This window comes from Macaca fascicularis, chromosome X, assembly GCF_037993035.2.
Source record: "Macaca fascicularis isolate 582-1 chromosome X, T2T-MFA8v1.1".
In the NCBI taxonomy this organism is placed as follows: domain Eukaryota; kingdom Metazoa; phylum Chordata; class Mammalia; order Primates; family Cercopithecidae; genus Macaca; species Macaca fascicularis.
The window spans coordinates 112,265,561-112,280,303 of NC_088395.1; the positions used below are offsets into that span (position 1 = coordinate 112,265,561).

Here is a 14,743-nt window from a genome sequence, read left to right on the forward strand (position 1 = left end):
GGACCTTGGTATTTTTACCAGTACAATATTGGCTGCAAGTGGGTACTTGATATATTGGATGACTGATAGAAAAGGCCAGTGTGAGGAATGATGAACTACCTCGTGATTAAATTACACAGAGATATACATAGAAATATATATATATATATATACACACACATATGCATGTGTATATATACACACACACATACATATACATATATAGATATATGTAAATATATAGGAATTTTATTTTCAAAATAAGAGAATATATGTTTCTCTCCCTCTCAGTCAAGCTACACCCGGGGATCACTGGCTTTCAGCTTCTTCCTTCTTAACATATGGAACAGATGATACGTACTGTAAGAAAAACTATTAATGGGTCTCTTAGTCCATTTTCTACTGCTATAACAGAATACAACAGAGTGGGCAATAAAGAAAAAGATTTATTTGGCTCACAGTTCTGGAGACTGAGAAATCTGAGATGGCACCAACATCTAGTGAGGGTCATCCTGTAATAGAAGGCATCACATAGCAATAACATGAGTGTGCAAGTCAGAGAGATGAAATCCAGTTGAATTCTTCCTTTTACTAGGAGTACACACACTATCTCTCTCTCTCTCAATAATGGCGCTAATCCTGTGATAATGGCATTAATTGATTCATGACAGCAGAGCCCTCAGGACCTAATCACCTCTTAAAGATCCTGCCTCTCAACACTGTTACAATTGGCAATTGAATTTCAACATGAGCTTTAGAGGAGACTTTCTGCTCTTGGTGCCTCAAAACTTATATCCTTCTCACAATGCAAAATACATTCCTTCCATACCAATAGCCCCAAAGTCTTAACTCATTACAACATAATCTCAAAAGTCTAAAGTCTGAAGTCTTATCTAAATCAGACATAGGTGAGACTTAAGCTATGATGCATCCTGGGGCAAATTCCTCCATATGTGAACCTGTGAAACTAAAGAAGGTATCTGCTTCCAAAATAAATAGTGGGACAGGTATAAAATAGATATTCCCATACCAAAATGGATAACTGGTTTCAAGTAAGTCCAAAACCCAAAATGGAATACAACATTAAATCTTAAAGCTGGAGAATAATTTGCTTTGCCTCCCTGTCCCATATGCTGGGTACATTGGGGTATGTGGTTAGATCCCCAAACCCTGTGGCAGCCCTAACCCTGTGGCTTTGTTGGATTCAGTCTACTCAGCAATTCTCACAGATTGTAGTCTCATGCCTGTAGCTTTCTGAGGCTGGTGTTATATGCTTGTGGCCCTACAGTTCTGGGGTCTCTGAGGTGACCCCACTCCTACAACCACACTAGGCATTCCCCCAGTGCAAACTGTCTGCGGTAGCTCTAGCCCTGTGGCTTGTTTTACCCTAGGGCCCAAGGCTATCAACAGCATCCATGCACACACAACTCTTGCATTTTGCAAGCATGCAGACATAATTCCACCAAGGCTTATAGATTGTATCTTCCATTTTGGCAAGTCTAGCTGCATCTGGGTCCTCTTGAGCCATGACTGGGTGGCTGAGGGGTGCTACACTGGGATTCAGGGAGAAGAGTCCTAAGGTGGCCCTGAGTAATGAACCTGTGTCAGTTCATTCTCACACTGCTATAAAGACACTACCTGAGACTGGGTTATTTATAATGGAAAGAGGTTTAATTGACTCACAGTTCTGCATGGCTGGGGAGGCCTCAGGAAACTAACAATCATGATGGAATGTGAAGGGAAAGCAAGGCACGTCTTACATGTTGGCAGGAGATAGAGAGTGCACAGTGGAAGCTGCCACTTTTAAAACCATCAGATCTCATGAAAACTCCCTCATTATCATGAGAATAGCATGGGGAAAACTGCCCCCATGATCCAATCACCTCCCACCTGGTCCCTCCCTTTCAACATATGGTGATGCCTTCCCAACAGCCCCCGAAAGTCTTAACTCATTCCAGCATTAACTCAAAAGTTCAAGTCCAAAGTCTCATCTGAGACAAGTCAACTCTGTTCCACCTATGAGCCTGTAAAATCAAAAGCAAGTTAGTTACTTCCAAGATACAGTGGGGGTAGAGGCATTGGGTAAATGTTTCCATTCCAAATGAGAGAAGTTGGCCAAAACAAAGAAGCCACAGGCCCCAGGCAAGTCTGAAACCTGGCCAGGCCATCATTAAATCTTAAAGCTCCAAAATCTCCTTTGACTCCATGTCTCATATCCAGAGCATGCTATTACAAGGGGTGGGCTCCCATGGCCTTGGGCAGCTCTGCCCCTGTGGATCTGCAAGGTACAGCCCCTGTGGCTGTTTGCATGGGCTGGTGTTGAGTGCTTGCGGCTTTTCAGGTTCATGATGCAAGATGCCAGTGGATCTACATTTCTGGGGTCTGGAGGATGGTGGTCCTCTTCTCACAGATCCACTAGGTAGTGGCCCAGTGGGGACTCTCCTTCCAGGCTCTGACCCCACAGTTCCCTTCCACATTGCCCTAGCAGAGGTTCTCCATGAGGGTTCCACTCCTGCAGCAGACTTCTACCTGGACATCCAGGCATTTCCATACATCCTGTGAAATCTAGGTGGAGGGTCCCAAAGCTCAATTCTTGTATTCTGTGCACTTGCAGGCCCAACACCACGTGGAAGCCACCAAGGCTTGGGGCTTGCACACTGTGACGCATTTTAAAACCATCAGATCTCATGAGACATCCTTCACTGTCATGAGAACAGCATGGGGGAAACTACCCCCAAGATCCAATCATCCCCCACCAGGTGCATCCCTGGATACATGGCAATTACAATTTGTGATGAGATTTGGGTGGAGACACAGTGAAACCATATCAGAGCCCATGGAGGATACCCCAGGCCTCTTACCTCAAACCATTCTGCCCTGCTAGAGTCCCTGAGCTTGTGATGGGAGAGGCTGTCTCAAAGATCTTCAAAATACTTTTGGGGTCTTTTGTCCCTTGTCTTGATGGATAGCACCTGGCTTGTTTCTATGCATATTAATTCCTTTAACAAATGGTTGATTGGCCACACCTTTAGTATTCTCTTCTAAAGATGCCTTTTCACTCTTTATCTTGCCAGCTTGCAAATTTTCAAAATTTTTCTATTCTGCTTCCCTTTTAAGTATTAATTCCATCTTTAAGCCATCTCTTTGCTCTCACATGTCCCTATATGCAATGAAAAGTAGCCATACAGTAGCCTGAATACCTTGCTGCTTTGATATTTCTCGTACCAGATGCCCTAGTGTATCACTTTAAAGCTCTGTATTCCATAAGCCCTGGACAGAGACACAATTTAATCACCTTCTTTGCCACTTTATAACAAGGATGGCCTTTACTCCAGTTTTCAGTACCTTGTTTCTCATTTCTTTCTGATACCTCATCACAGTTGCCTTTACTGTCCATGTTCCTACCAGCATTCTGGTCATAACCCCTTAAGTAATCTCTAAGAAGATCAAACTTTCCCTACAGCTCTTCTCTTCTCCTGAGCCCTTGCCAGAATTCTCTTTATGGTCTGTCCACATCAGTACAGGATTTTTCTAGCCTTTTCCTCCAAATTCCTTTAGCCTCTGCTCATTACCTAGTTCCAAAGCCACTCCCACATCTTCAGATATTTGTTAGCAACAATCCCACTCTCAGTACCAATTTTTCTATCTTAGTCCATTTTCTGCTGCTGTAACAGAAGACCACAGATGGTGAAATTTGTAAGGAAAAGAGATTTATTTGGCTCTCAGTTCTAGATGCTGAGAAGTCCAAGAGCATCAGCACCTGTTGGCATTAGGTGAGGGTCATCCCATGGCAGAAGGCACACATATGAGACAGAGAGAGGAAATCCAGCTCAACTCATCCTTTTCTCAGAAGCCCACTCTCACAAAAACTAATCCAGTTCTACAATAACATTACTCCATTCATAAGGGCAAAGCCCTCATGACCTAATTATCTTCCAAAGGTCTTAATTCTCAACGCTGTTACATTGTCAATTGGATTTCAATATGAGTTTTGGAGGGGACATTCAAACCGTAACAATTAAATATGCCTCATATACAAGTTATGACTTTACCCCTTAACTCTCATTCAAAAAGAAGTATACTGGATTGCATATGTGTAAGAGTGACATTAATATAATGATGACTTCAACTCTCCTGTAAATTTTTAAATAATTAATTCATAAACTGCATTATTAGCAACAGTCTTCTTAAAATATGTCTTACAACTGAAAGTAACATGCTCCAGTGTTCCATGTGTTCTGACACTGGCCTGCTAGACTGGAGCATGTGATTCAGGGCATTCTCACAAATACAGATAAAAGATTTGTGCCCTAATTGTGAATTATCTTAAGGAAGAAATAAACTTCTTGAAAGGTGAAGCTACAAAGTTAAATACATAAAGCACAGCAGGAAGGTGATTGGTTTTCACATTGGCATCACAACTATCCATTCTTCTTTTTATCTTATTTTGAAAGGCCAAATCAAAATGTGGGCCCAGGGAAGAAAGGATACATTAACAGTAACATTAATATAAACTCTATGTTTAACTCCTTGGTAAGACTGGTGAAATTAAAATTAACCTGATTACGTAAGACAAAGATACACAATTTATAGATTTTTGTGGTAGAATTTCAGGCACCTAGTCAATAAGGTAGAATGAATTGATATGGTAAAGATCACCTCTTGTTCTAACTACAGAGAAATGCTGGTCAACATAAGGCAAAGAATTTACATGCTTAGCCCAACTGGAAAGCAAGTAAGGGAAATTCTCAGGCTTTAGTGATAAATAGGGAGATCAAAGTAAGAGAAAGAAGTATAAATTGAAATTGAAGATCTCCTGGAGATATCAAAACCAAATGTGGACATTCAGGGTATAAGTGCTTGAGTTCAGGATCTATGTGAAGTATGGAGTTAGAACACATCCCAGCAAAAATCTAGAAAACTGAACGATTTATAAACCCTGAAATCTATGAAATGGGGCCTAGAAAACTCTGCTTATTGATTCAGGAAAGTGTACAGAAAATTCACATTCAGTCCAGGGCCATATCTATGAATCCAATGAAACATTTAAGAGAAACTGGAACTCTAAACCTGTACCGAGCATGGGTGTGGACTCTAAATTCACATAACTCATAAATGGCACAAACCCCCAAGCAAAGAAATTGACAGAAAAACTGGTTCCAAACCAGTGAAACTTGTAGGGCCTTGGTAGAGGCAACCTTGGAACTTCTCTAAGGGAATTCCTCTATAACCCTCAGCATCTGGGACTACCACAGAAAACAATCCCTGCTGTAAATAAAAATACAGAATGAAATTATAAACTTCATAAGAAAATTAACCACCTTGATGGTGCTTCCCTTGACACAATGGAAAAAAACTGCATACCAAGAAGCAGAGATAATAGGACAATTTGAAGGAGACTTTAAAAGAGGTTGAAAATTGTTTAAAGAGAAAAACAGAATGGAAAAAATTGTTTGTCAAGAAAAGGGCAGTGATGTCTATCTGTGGCCTTTACAAAAATATGCAGCCCATTAAAGGGTGGGGAGCAGAGTTAGATGAAAGTATTGAAGATGAAACTGTTGCCTTTGAGAAATTTTTAGAAAATCCTGGTAGAAGAGGAGATTAAGATAAGTGATTTTATCTTTTCACCCTCACCTACAATTCTTTCACATCAGATAATTTGGTCTGTTTCTTTTAAAGTGTTTCTAACAGCAATGGTATGGATTTGAAATGCAAATATAATCTGTTATCCAATTCATCAAAAGAAGTCGCTCATATAACTGAAGAATGAGTGAAATTCTGATATTCGTCTATTGGTTTATTTCCACTTTTGTAATTAATGTTCATGAACATATTGACTAATACGCATGTTGGAACTACACTTGTTTTTCATTTGCAAACATAGGTTCCACAAAAATCAGTGAAAGCACTCTGTGAGAATCAATTGAGTACATGGAATTTACCATAACATATTGTGTTTTGTTATTATTTATGTATTTTATAAACGCTGTGACATCCTTCATATCCACAAAATTTGTAAACTTATGTATTTACATGCATATTATTTCCAGAAAGCCAGTTTTAAATATTTACCAATATACCACTGATGTATATCTTCATTATTTATAAATAGTAGGACTTATAAGATGTGGCTCCTACTCCTCTCCAATTGCCACTTCCTTCTTAAATCCCCCCATCTACCCGCCAGACACAGACACACAGAGGCACACAAACTCTACTACCATCACAACGTCATCACATTTTGATTTACCTCGCAGTTTTGTTTGGAAAAGTTTTGGCTCTAAAATCCAATAAAACTCAATGATACATAGATGTTTGAACTCTTTGTCCCCAGAGACTCTCCTGAACACATTGATAATTTGAGTTTATTCATTTCAAGATGTGTCCAGCAAATACAGGGCTGTAAAATTTAAGACTGTTGAGATTTCTAGATTTTTAAGATCTCTGAGCAGCCTTCTCACAATGCAGATGTTCACAGAGCTCTCTGATAAGAGAAATTGGGGAATTATAGCGCAACGAGAGCCAATCCACTGCATGTACGCCACTTTGCAAGAAGCTTCACTTACTTTATTACATAGCACTGAGGCAGCACCTCACAAAGTTCTCTTTATTTTGATAGTCTTCAACCTACTTTAGATGCAAACATAAGTTGGCTGTCTCTACTAACAGGTCACATAGTAACATAGGAATTACTCTGAAAATGCCTGGAGGCAAAACCGTACAGCAGCAAATAGATAAAATGTTAGATAAGAGTTTGTGCCTAAGCCAGATTTTAGAAATCCCTTGAAACATTATGTTTCAGGTTATTTGCCCAATAAATGCAGAGATCCCTTTCATGCCTTTTAGAAGACGAGGTGCCCATCCCCTGGCACACATTGAGTCCCTGTATCTGGCATAAGAGCTGATCACTTTGGGACTCTCCTCAGAGTGTTACATATGATGTTTGGATGGTTTTCCTGTTTTCAACCATTGACAAGAGGCTTCAGGATATTTATTCAGCATTTGTAGAAACTAGACTGCTGAAATATCTGTCTCTTGGGTTTATTTGACAAGAATCTGTTTAATGGGAGAGTAAAAACATTCCTTCCAGGAGAAATTGCAGCAATTGTCAGTACCTATGTGTAGCGCCAAGAAAAGAGCAGTCATTTTTTGATAGACCACCTCAAGGAGGCCCCATTTTACACAGTGCCTTCATTCTGACTTCTTGTTCTATCCAGGCTCCCAGCCACTTGGATGCTTCCCACTCACACTGAAGTGAACCTTCCCATTCAGTCACCAAACTCAAATACCACTCTTTTCTGGCAACCCCAGACAGACATACCCAGAAATAATGCATTACCAGCTATCTAGATATTAATATTTCTTAATCCAGTCAATTTGATGTCTAAAAATAACCATTATAGTATATATTACCTAATTTTTCTTAAAACATGTAAAAATCAGAATAAACAAATTTCCATGTAATTTTAATAACAGTGGAGAGTATATTATGATATGTCTTCTCACCAACCAAAAATTAACTTATACTTTTGATTAATGTTAGCTTCAGGGGTAAGTTCAAGTTAGCAGTGCTTAATATTCTCAAAAATAAAGAAAAAAGATAGTCTTTTCATTTGTTTTTTTCATATTATAAGAAGGAGGCAGTAAAAATAAACAGTTTTAAAACCTGAGTAACAAACAGCTTTGGGAACACAGGGAGACCCTGTGTGGTCCCAACTACTTGGGAGGCTGAGGTGGGAGGATCACTTGAGCCAGGGAGGTCAAGGCTGCAGTGAGCTGTGGTTGTGCCACTGCACTCCAGCCTGGGTGACACAGCCAGACCCCGTCTCAAAAACAAACAAACAAACAAACAGAAAACTGAGTAACTTTATTTTCTCACTTTTGATTATACTTTGAATTTAAGACTTTTCTAGAAGCCCTCATAACTATTTAAAATTTTTCTCAGGTACAATGATAAGATGACTAGAAAAATAGTTGAAAATTGGGTCGCCTCTGAGTTTTCCTTTGGATGTTAAATGGTCGCTTCCTGTCTCCCACTGATAATCAGGAGTCATTTGCTCATTTATTTTTCTCTCATTCTCAGGTAAGCCTCTGAACATTCCCTGCAAAGCATTCTTCGGATTCAGTGGAGAGTCTGGGCCAATGATCTACTGGATGAAAGGAGAAAAGTTTATTGAAGAACTGGCAGGTCACATTAGAGAAGGTGAAATAAGGTAGAGAGCTTGAATTGCTTATCTTTTTTTGCTGTCTTTGCAGTTATGTAATGAAACATCCTACAAGGGATTCTGCTCAGGATTTTAATTGCAACTCCAAATCATTCCATTGTCTAAAAGCTGATGTTATGGAGAAACCAAGGATGACTGCCTTAAGAAATGCCAATGTGCAAGCTTCTAACATAAGTAGATTTTTCTCCCATTTAAAGATTTTGTCACCAGGGTATAATGCCCCTCCAAAAGCTACCTAAGCAAATTTCTTTGAGTTTCTAAAGCTAAAACCACTGGTACTCCAACAGTCACAGCAAAGGTCCAGTCTTTGAAGGTGACTCCTCAGACGACTGTGCAAATTGTTCATTTTCCACCTGGGAACAGACAACTTCATATGTCATAAGTGTAAAGATGCAGTGGCAATGGTAAGCTGGTGCTCAGCCAAAATAACTGTTGACTCTTGTTGAATAGTGTTTATTTTTTCCCAACATCTAATACTTATCCTGAAAATACTGATCCTTCAATTTAGTACATGTTTAGACCTCTTTTCACTCTCCTGTTACGCAAATACCTCCCTTGTTTTGTAGATATCAATCTATTGGTTTTCTAATTCTATTTAGTACTTTCTCATTTGTACAAGAAAGATATAAAAATATAGGTAACCTTTCCTGACTCACTTAGTTTATGAGGTTTCTCTTTGGTTTCAGAGATGATGATGTGTAGTGTATGTTCCTGATTCTGATAGGAATTGAGATTCTTCCCTCTTCACTCCCATTAAGAATCATGCAGTGGGCCGGGTGCGGTGGCTCAAGCCTGTAATCCCAGCACTTTGGGAGGCCGAGACGGGCGGATCACGAGGTCAGGAGATCGAGACCATCCTGGCTAACCCGGTGAAACCCCGTCTCTACTAAAAAATACAAAAAACTATACGGGCGAGGTGGTGGGCACCTGTAGTCCCAGCTACTCGGGAGGCTGAGGCAGGAGAATGGCGGGAACCCGGGAGGCGGAGCTTGCAGTGAGCTGAGATCTGGCCACTGCACTCCAGCCTGGGCGACAGAGCGAGACTCCGTCTCAAAAAAATAAATAAATAAATAAATAAATAAATAAAATAAAATAAAAATAAAGAAAAACAGCTTTATTGATATGAAATTTATATGCCATGTAATCTACCCATTAAAAGTAAACAATTCCTCGTTTTCTAGAATATTCACAGACGTGAAACTATCATTATGGTCAATTTTATAATATTTTCATTATTTTTTTATTTTTTTTTTTTTGAGACAGAGTCTCGCTCTGTTGCCCAGGCTGGAGTGCAGTGGCTGGATCTTGGCTCACTGCAAGCTCAACCTCCTGGGTTTACGCTGTTCTCCTGCCTCAGCCTTCTGAGTAGCTGGGACTACAGGCGCCCGCCACCTCGCCTGGCTAGTTTTTTGTATTTTTTAGTAGAGACGGGGTTTCACTGTGTTAGCCAGGATGGTCTCGATCTCCTGACCTCGTGATCCGCCCGTCTCGGCCTCCCAAAGTGCTAGGATTACAGGCATTATCTTACAAAGAAGCCCGAGACTGCTTAATGGGTATAACGTTTCCTTTTAGAGTGATGAAAATGTTCTGGAACTAGAAAGTGGTGGTGGTTGTATGAATTCTGAATGTACTGAATGCCATTAAATTGTGAATTTTAAAATGATGAATTTTATGTTATGTTGTATTCTATCACACATACAAAAACACAACCATAGACTTTAGCTATCACATCTATATTCCATTCCTCCCCACTGACCCTAAGCACCCAGTAATCTACTTTCTGTTTCTATAAAGTTGCTTATTGTGGATATTTTATATACATTGAATCATATAGTATGTGTTTATTTTGTTTGTTTGTTTCTGGCTTCTTACACTGAGAACATTTTCAAGGTTCATTCATGTTGCAGTATATGCCAGTATTTCGTTTTTTATGGTTAAATAATATTCAACTGTATGAATGTATCACATTTTATTTATTCATTCCTTAGTTGATAGACATTTAGGTTGTTTTCATTTTTGTCTATTATGAGCAATGCTGCTATGAACATTCATGGACAAGTTTTTTGTAGACACATGTTTTGATTTACTTTGTTTATATCCCTAGGAGGGCTATTCCTACCAGCAGTGTATGAGGTTTCCCATTTCTTCATATCTTTACCAACATTTGTTATAATCTGACTTTTTTTTCTGAGACAAGGTCTAGCTCTGTCACCCAGGCTACAGTGTAGTAGAGCAATCATGACTCACTGCAACCTCAACATCCTGGGCTCAAGTGATCCGCCTACCTCAGCCTCCCAGGTAGCAAGTAGCTGGGACTACAGGCATATGCCTGGCTAAGATTTGCACATCTATATATATATATATATATATATATATATATTTTTTTTTTTTTTCTTGGTGGGGAACGGGGGAGAGACAGGGTTTTGTCATATTGCTCAGGCTAGTCTCAAACTCTTGAGCTCAAGAAATCCACCCACTTTGGCCTCCCAAAGTGCTGGGATTATAGGCCTGAGTCACTGTGCTCAGCCTATAATCTGACATTTTAAATTATAGCCATCCTAGTGCATCCTAGTGAGTATAAAGTGGTATCATGTGGTTTTGGTTTACATTTCCTTGATTACTAAACATGTCAAACACCTTTTCATGTGTATTTTGCCTAGAAATATGCTCCTATAGTCAATATTTTGCATAGACTCTTAAGGGGTTCACAGACCTTCAAAGTTATGAACCCCTAGAGAAGAGTTATTGGGTGGACACATAGAGAGAAATTGTCATGAGAGTAATTATAAATAATATTTAAACATAGTAAATAATACAAAGCGTACTCGTCTCATTTGTGCTGCTGCATATTCAATAAGAAAACTGAAGGAATAAATTTTAACATTAATTGTACTAAAATTTTAGATTAATTTCCACTGCATGATTTTTTTTTTTTTTTTTTTGAGACGGAGTCTCGCTCTGTCGCCCAGGCTGGAGTGCAGTGGCCAGATCTCAGCTCACTGCAAGCTCCGCCTCCCGGGTTCCCGCCATTCTCCTGCCTCAGCCTCCCGAGTAGCTGGGACTACAGGCGCCCGCCACCTCGCCCGGCTAGTTTTTTGTATTTTTTAGTAGAGACGGGGTTTCACCGTGTTAGCCAGGATGGTCTTGATCTCCTGACCTCGTGATCCGCCCGTCTCGGCCTCCCAAAGTGCTGGGATTACAGGCTTGAGCCACCGCGCCCGGCCTAAAGCTGTTTTTCTTAAAAAAAAAAAAAAAAAAAAAAAAAAAAAAAAAAAAAAAAAAAAAAAAAACCCTTGAAATTAATTGCCTGATACAGAACAGATTTTCAGAAATAAATAATGGGTATATTACAAATGATTCTAAAGTATTAATTGCCATAATTGCCATTTATACTTTGAAGTTTCTAATTAGTAACACTTTATTAGGGAATTTTAACTTAATATTTATTTGAAATCAATACAACTGAATTCATTTTAAATTGTTATAGAAGATACATGTTTAGGATTACTGTCTATGTATCTATGTATAAAAGACCTTAAGGGTCACTTTTCATTCTACAGAACAAGAAACTGGTCCCCAAACGGATGTGTGATAGGTACACTAGTACATAGTAGCAGAAGTTCCATCACCAAAAAGCTCAGACATGTTTTGTGATCAAGAGTACTAATTATACGAGCCTAAGATAATAATCTCCCTTTTTGTATGTGTGGCTGCATATAACTTTTAAAATAAACAGCTTTATCAGAGTATAATTGACATATAATAAATCACACAGTTTAAAGTGTGCAATTTCTAAGGGCAGACTGATATGTATACACCTGTGAAACCATCACCACAATGAAGATAACATATTAATCACCCCCATGTTTCCTGGTGTCCCTTTGAAATCCCTCCCTCCTGCCCATCTCCAACAACAGGGATCTTCCTATCACTATAAATCAGTCTGCCTTGTCTAGAATTTTATATAAGCAGAATCATACAATAGGCGCTTGTTTTTTTTCTGGATTATTTCATGTAGCAAAATTATTTTGAGATTTATCCCAGCTTGTTATATGTGTCAATAGTTCATACCATTTTTATTGCCAAATAGTATTCCATTATATGATTATACAGAAATTGTTCTTCTCTTCACCTGTTGATGGACATTCAGGTTGTTTCCAATTAGAACTATTATGAAAAAATCTGCTAAGAACGTTCATATACATATCTTTGTATGCACATATATTTTCTTTTCTCTTGCCTGAATAGCTAGACATGGCTTGCTTGAATTGTATAGTAGACATATAATTAATTTTTAGTTTATTCTTTAAATAAAATTTAAATCATTTTTAAACAAACTTTATTTTTTAGAATAATTTTTGATTTATAGGAAAATCATGAGGATAGTATATAGAGTTCCTATATACCCGATACCCCGTTTCCCCAATTATCGACATTGGGGACTGCTCCATGTCTAGGTATCCAGGCAGGAGAAAAGGAAATATATGTGTATACAAAGACATGTATACGAATGGTCATAGCAGCTTTCTTCATAATAGTCCAAATTGGAAACAATCCAATGTCCATCAACAGGTGAATCGATGAGCAAATTGTTGTATAGTCATATAATGGAATATACTTGGCAATAAAAAAGGAATGGGCCAGGAGCGGTGGCTCATGCCTGTAATCCCAGCACTTTGGGAGGCCGAAGTGGGTGGGTCATGAGGTCAGGAGTTTGAGACCAGCCTGGCCAAGATGGTGAAACCTGGTCTCTACTAAAAATACAAAAATTATCTGGGCGTGGTGGCAGGCGCCTGTGATCCCACCTACTCAAGAGGCTGAGGCAGAGAATTGCTAGAACCCAGAGGTGGAGGTTGCAGTGCATTGAGATCTCGCCACTGCACTCCATCCTGGGTGACAGAGCAAGACTCCGTTTCAAAAACAAAAGGAATGAACTGCTGACACATATGACATATATATGTGTATATATATATATATATACACACACACACATATATACACATATATATATACACACACACATATATATATATAAAGTGTACTAATTCAAAATGAATCAGGCTAGGTGCGGTGGCTCACGACTGTAATCCCAGCACCTTGGGAGGCCGAGGTGGGTGGATCACCTGAGGTCAGGAGTTCGAGACCAGCCTGGCCAACATGGTGAAACCCCGTCTCTGCTAAAAATACAAAAATTAGCTGGGCATGGTGGCGGTGGTGGTAGGCACCTGTAATCCCAGCTACTCGGGAGGCTAAGACAGGATAATTGCTTGAACCCAGGAGGCAGGGGTTACAGTGAGCTGAGATCATGCCATTGCACTATAGCCCAGGTGATAAGAGTGAAACTCCATCTCAAAAAAAAAAAAAAAAGAGTCAAAATTAATACATTGTTATTAACTAAAGACATTTCTTTACACATCTTTCTTTAGTTTTTGTCTACTGTCCTTTTTGTTCTGCAGGATTATTTAACTTTTTAAGAATCCACCTAACTGTATTCCAAACTGGTTATACCATTTTACAAAAGAAAAGGGAGACACTGCTGCTGTCTCCGGCAGCAAATGATTAGAGTTGGTGGGAGACAAAACATATATACATGAATTGGATAAATCCTGAACAAGCCACCATATTAGCGGCCAAATGAGTCAACCAGCTAGGAAATGCTATATAGGAAGACAGCCTTTCAGAACTTGCACAATGACATTGTTTAACTGATTTTGTTACATCCTCGTTCTCCACCAACTCCCCCAGGAAAATAACTATATTAGCAGTGACGGAAAGTTACAGGACATTTATTTTGAAAATTTTACAAGACCCCACTAGCTAACTAAAGTCACCTTCACAGAAGTGCCAACAAAAAGGCAGAAATTCCCAGCCAACATAAATATAGAGTCACTCATTTTGTAATATAGTCACTAGTAGCCTAATGATGGGGATGATGTTGTATGTAATACATTATTAGGTGATTTCATTATTGTGCAAACATCAAGTGTACATATACAAACCTAGATTATAGCCTACTACACACCTAATCTATATGGTATAGCCTATTGCTCCTAGGCTACAAACCTGTACAGCATATTATTGTACTGAATACTGTAGGCAACTGTAACACAATAGTAAGTATTTGTGTATCTAAACATATCTAAACAAAGAAAAGGTACAGTAAAAAATACAGTGTTATAATCTTACGGGGCTACCTTTGTATGTGCAAGACATCATTGACTAAAATGTCATCATTCCACTTTCACATGTCTTGTGTGAACTGTGATCTATTTGGAAGTTTGTGTGGTTTCTAGAATTCTTTCAGTCTATAGCCATTTATGCTAATACAGGAACTAATTAATTATGTCTTCTAGCCTCCAAAGTCCTTGAAACAAAGCATACAAGATTTTATACAGCACAGCAAATTGGAACAAATCCAGCATTTTAATAGAAAAAAAAATTGCTAATCATACTATTAAGGTGAAGCAAGAGAAGATTCACATTTTTTCATAACCCATATACTTTCTCTATAAGGAAGAGTTCTGATGGCAGAATACTGA

General features: G+C 38.9%; 1 protein-coding gene across 2 annotated transcripts in view; it reads left to right on the forward strand.

Moving 5' to 3' along the window:
• The window catches only part of IL1RAPL2 (interleukin 1 receptor accessory protein like 2), a 1,296,718-nt gene that overhangs the window by 1,229,290 nt on the left and 52,685 nt on the right, over window positions 1–14,743 (forward strand). For both annotated transcript variants that reach the window (XM_015443984.3, XM_074029484.1), the window contains exon 7: window positions 8,063–8,192. In XM_015443984.3, the coding sequence (XP_015299470.2) occupies window positions 8,063–8,192 (130 nt within the window). The remainder of the gene's footprint in view (window positions 1–8,062; window positions 8,193–14,743) is intronic.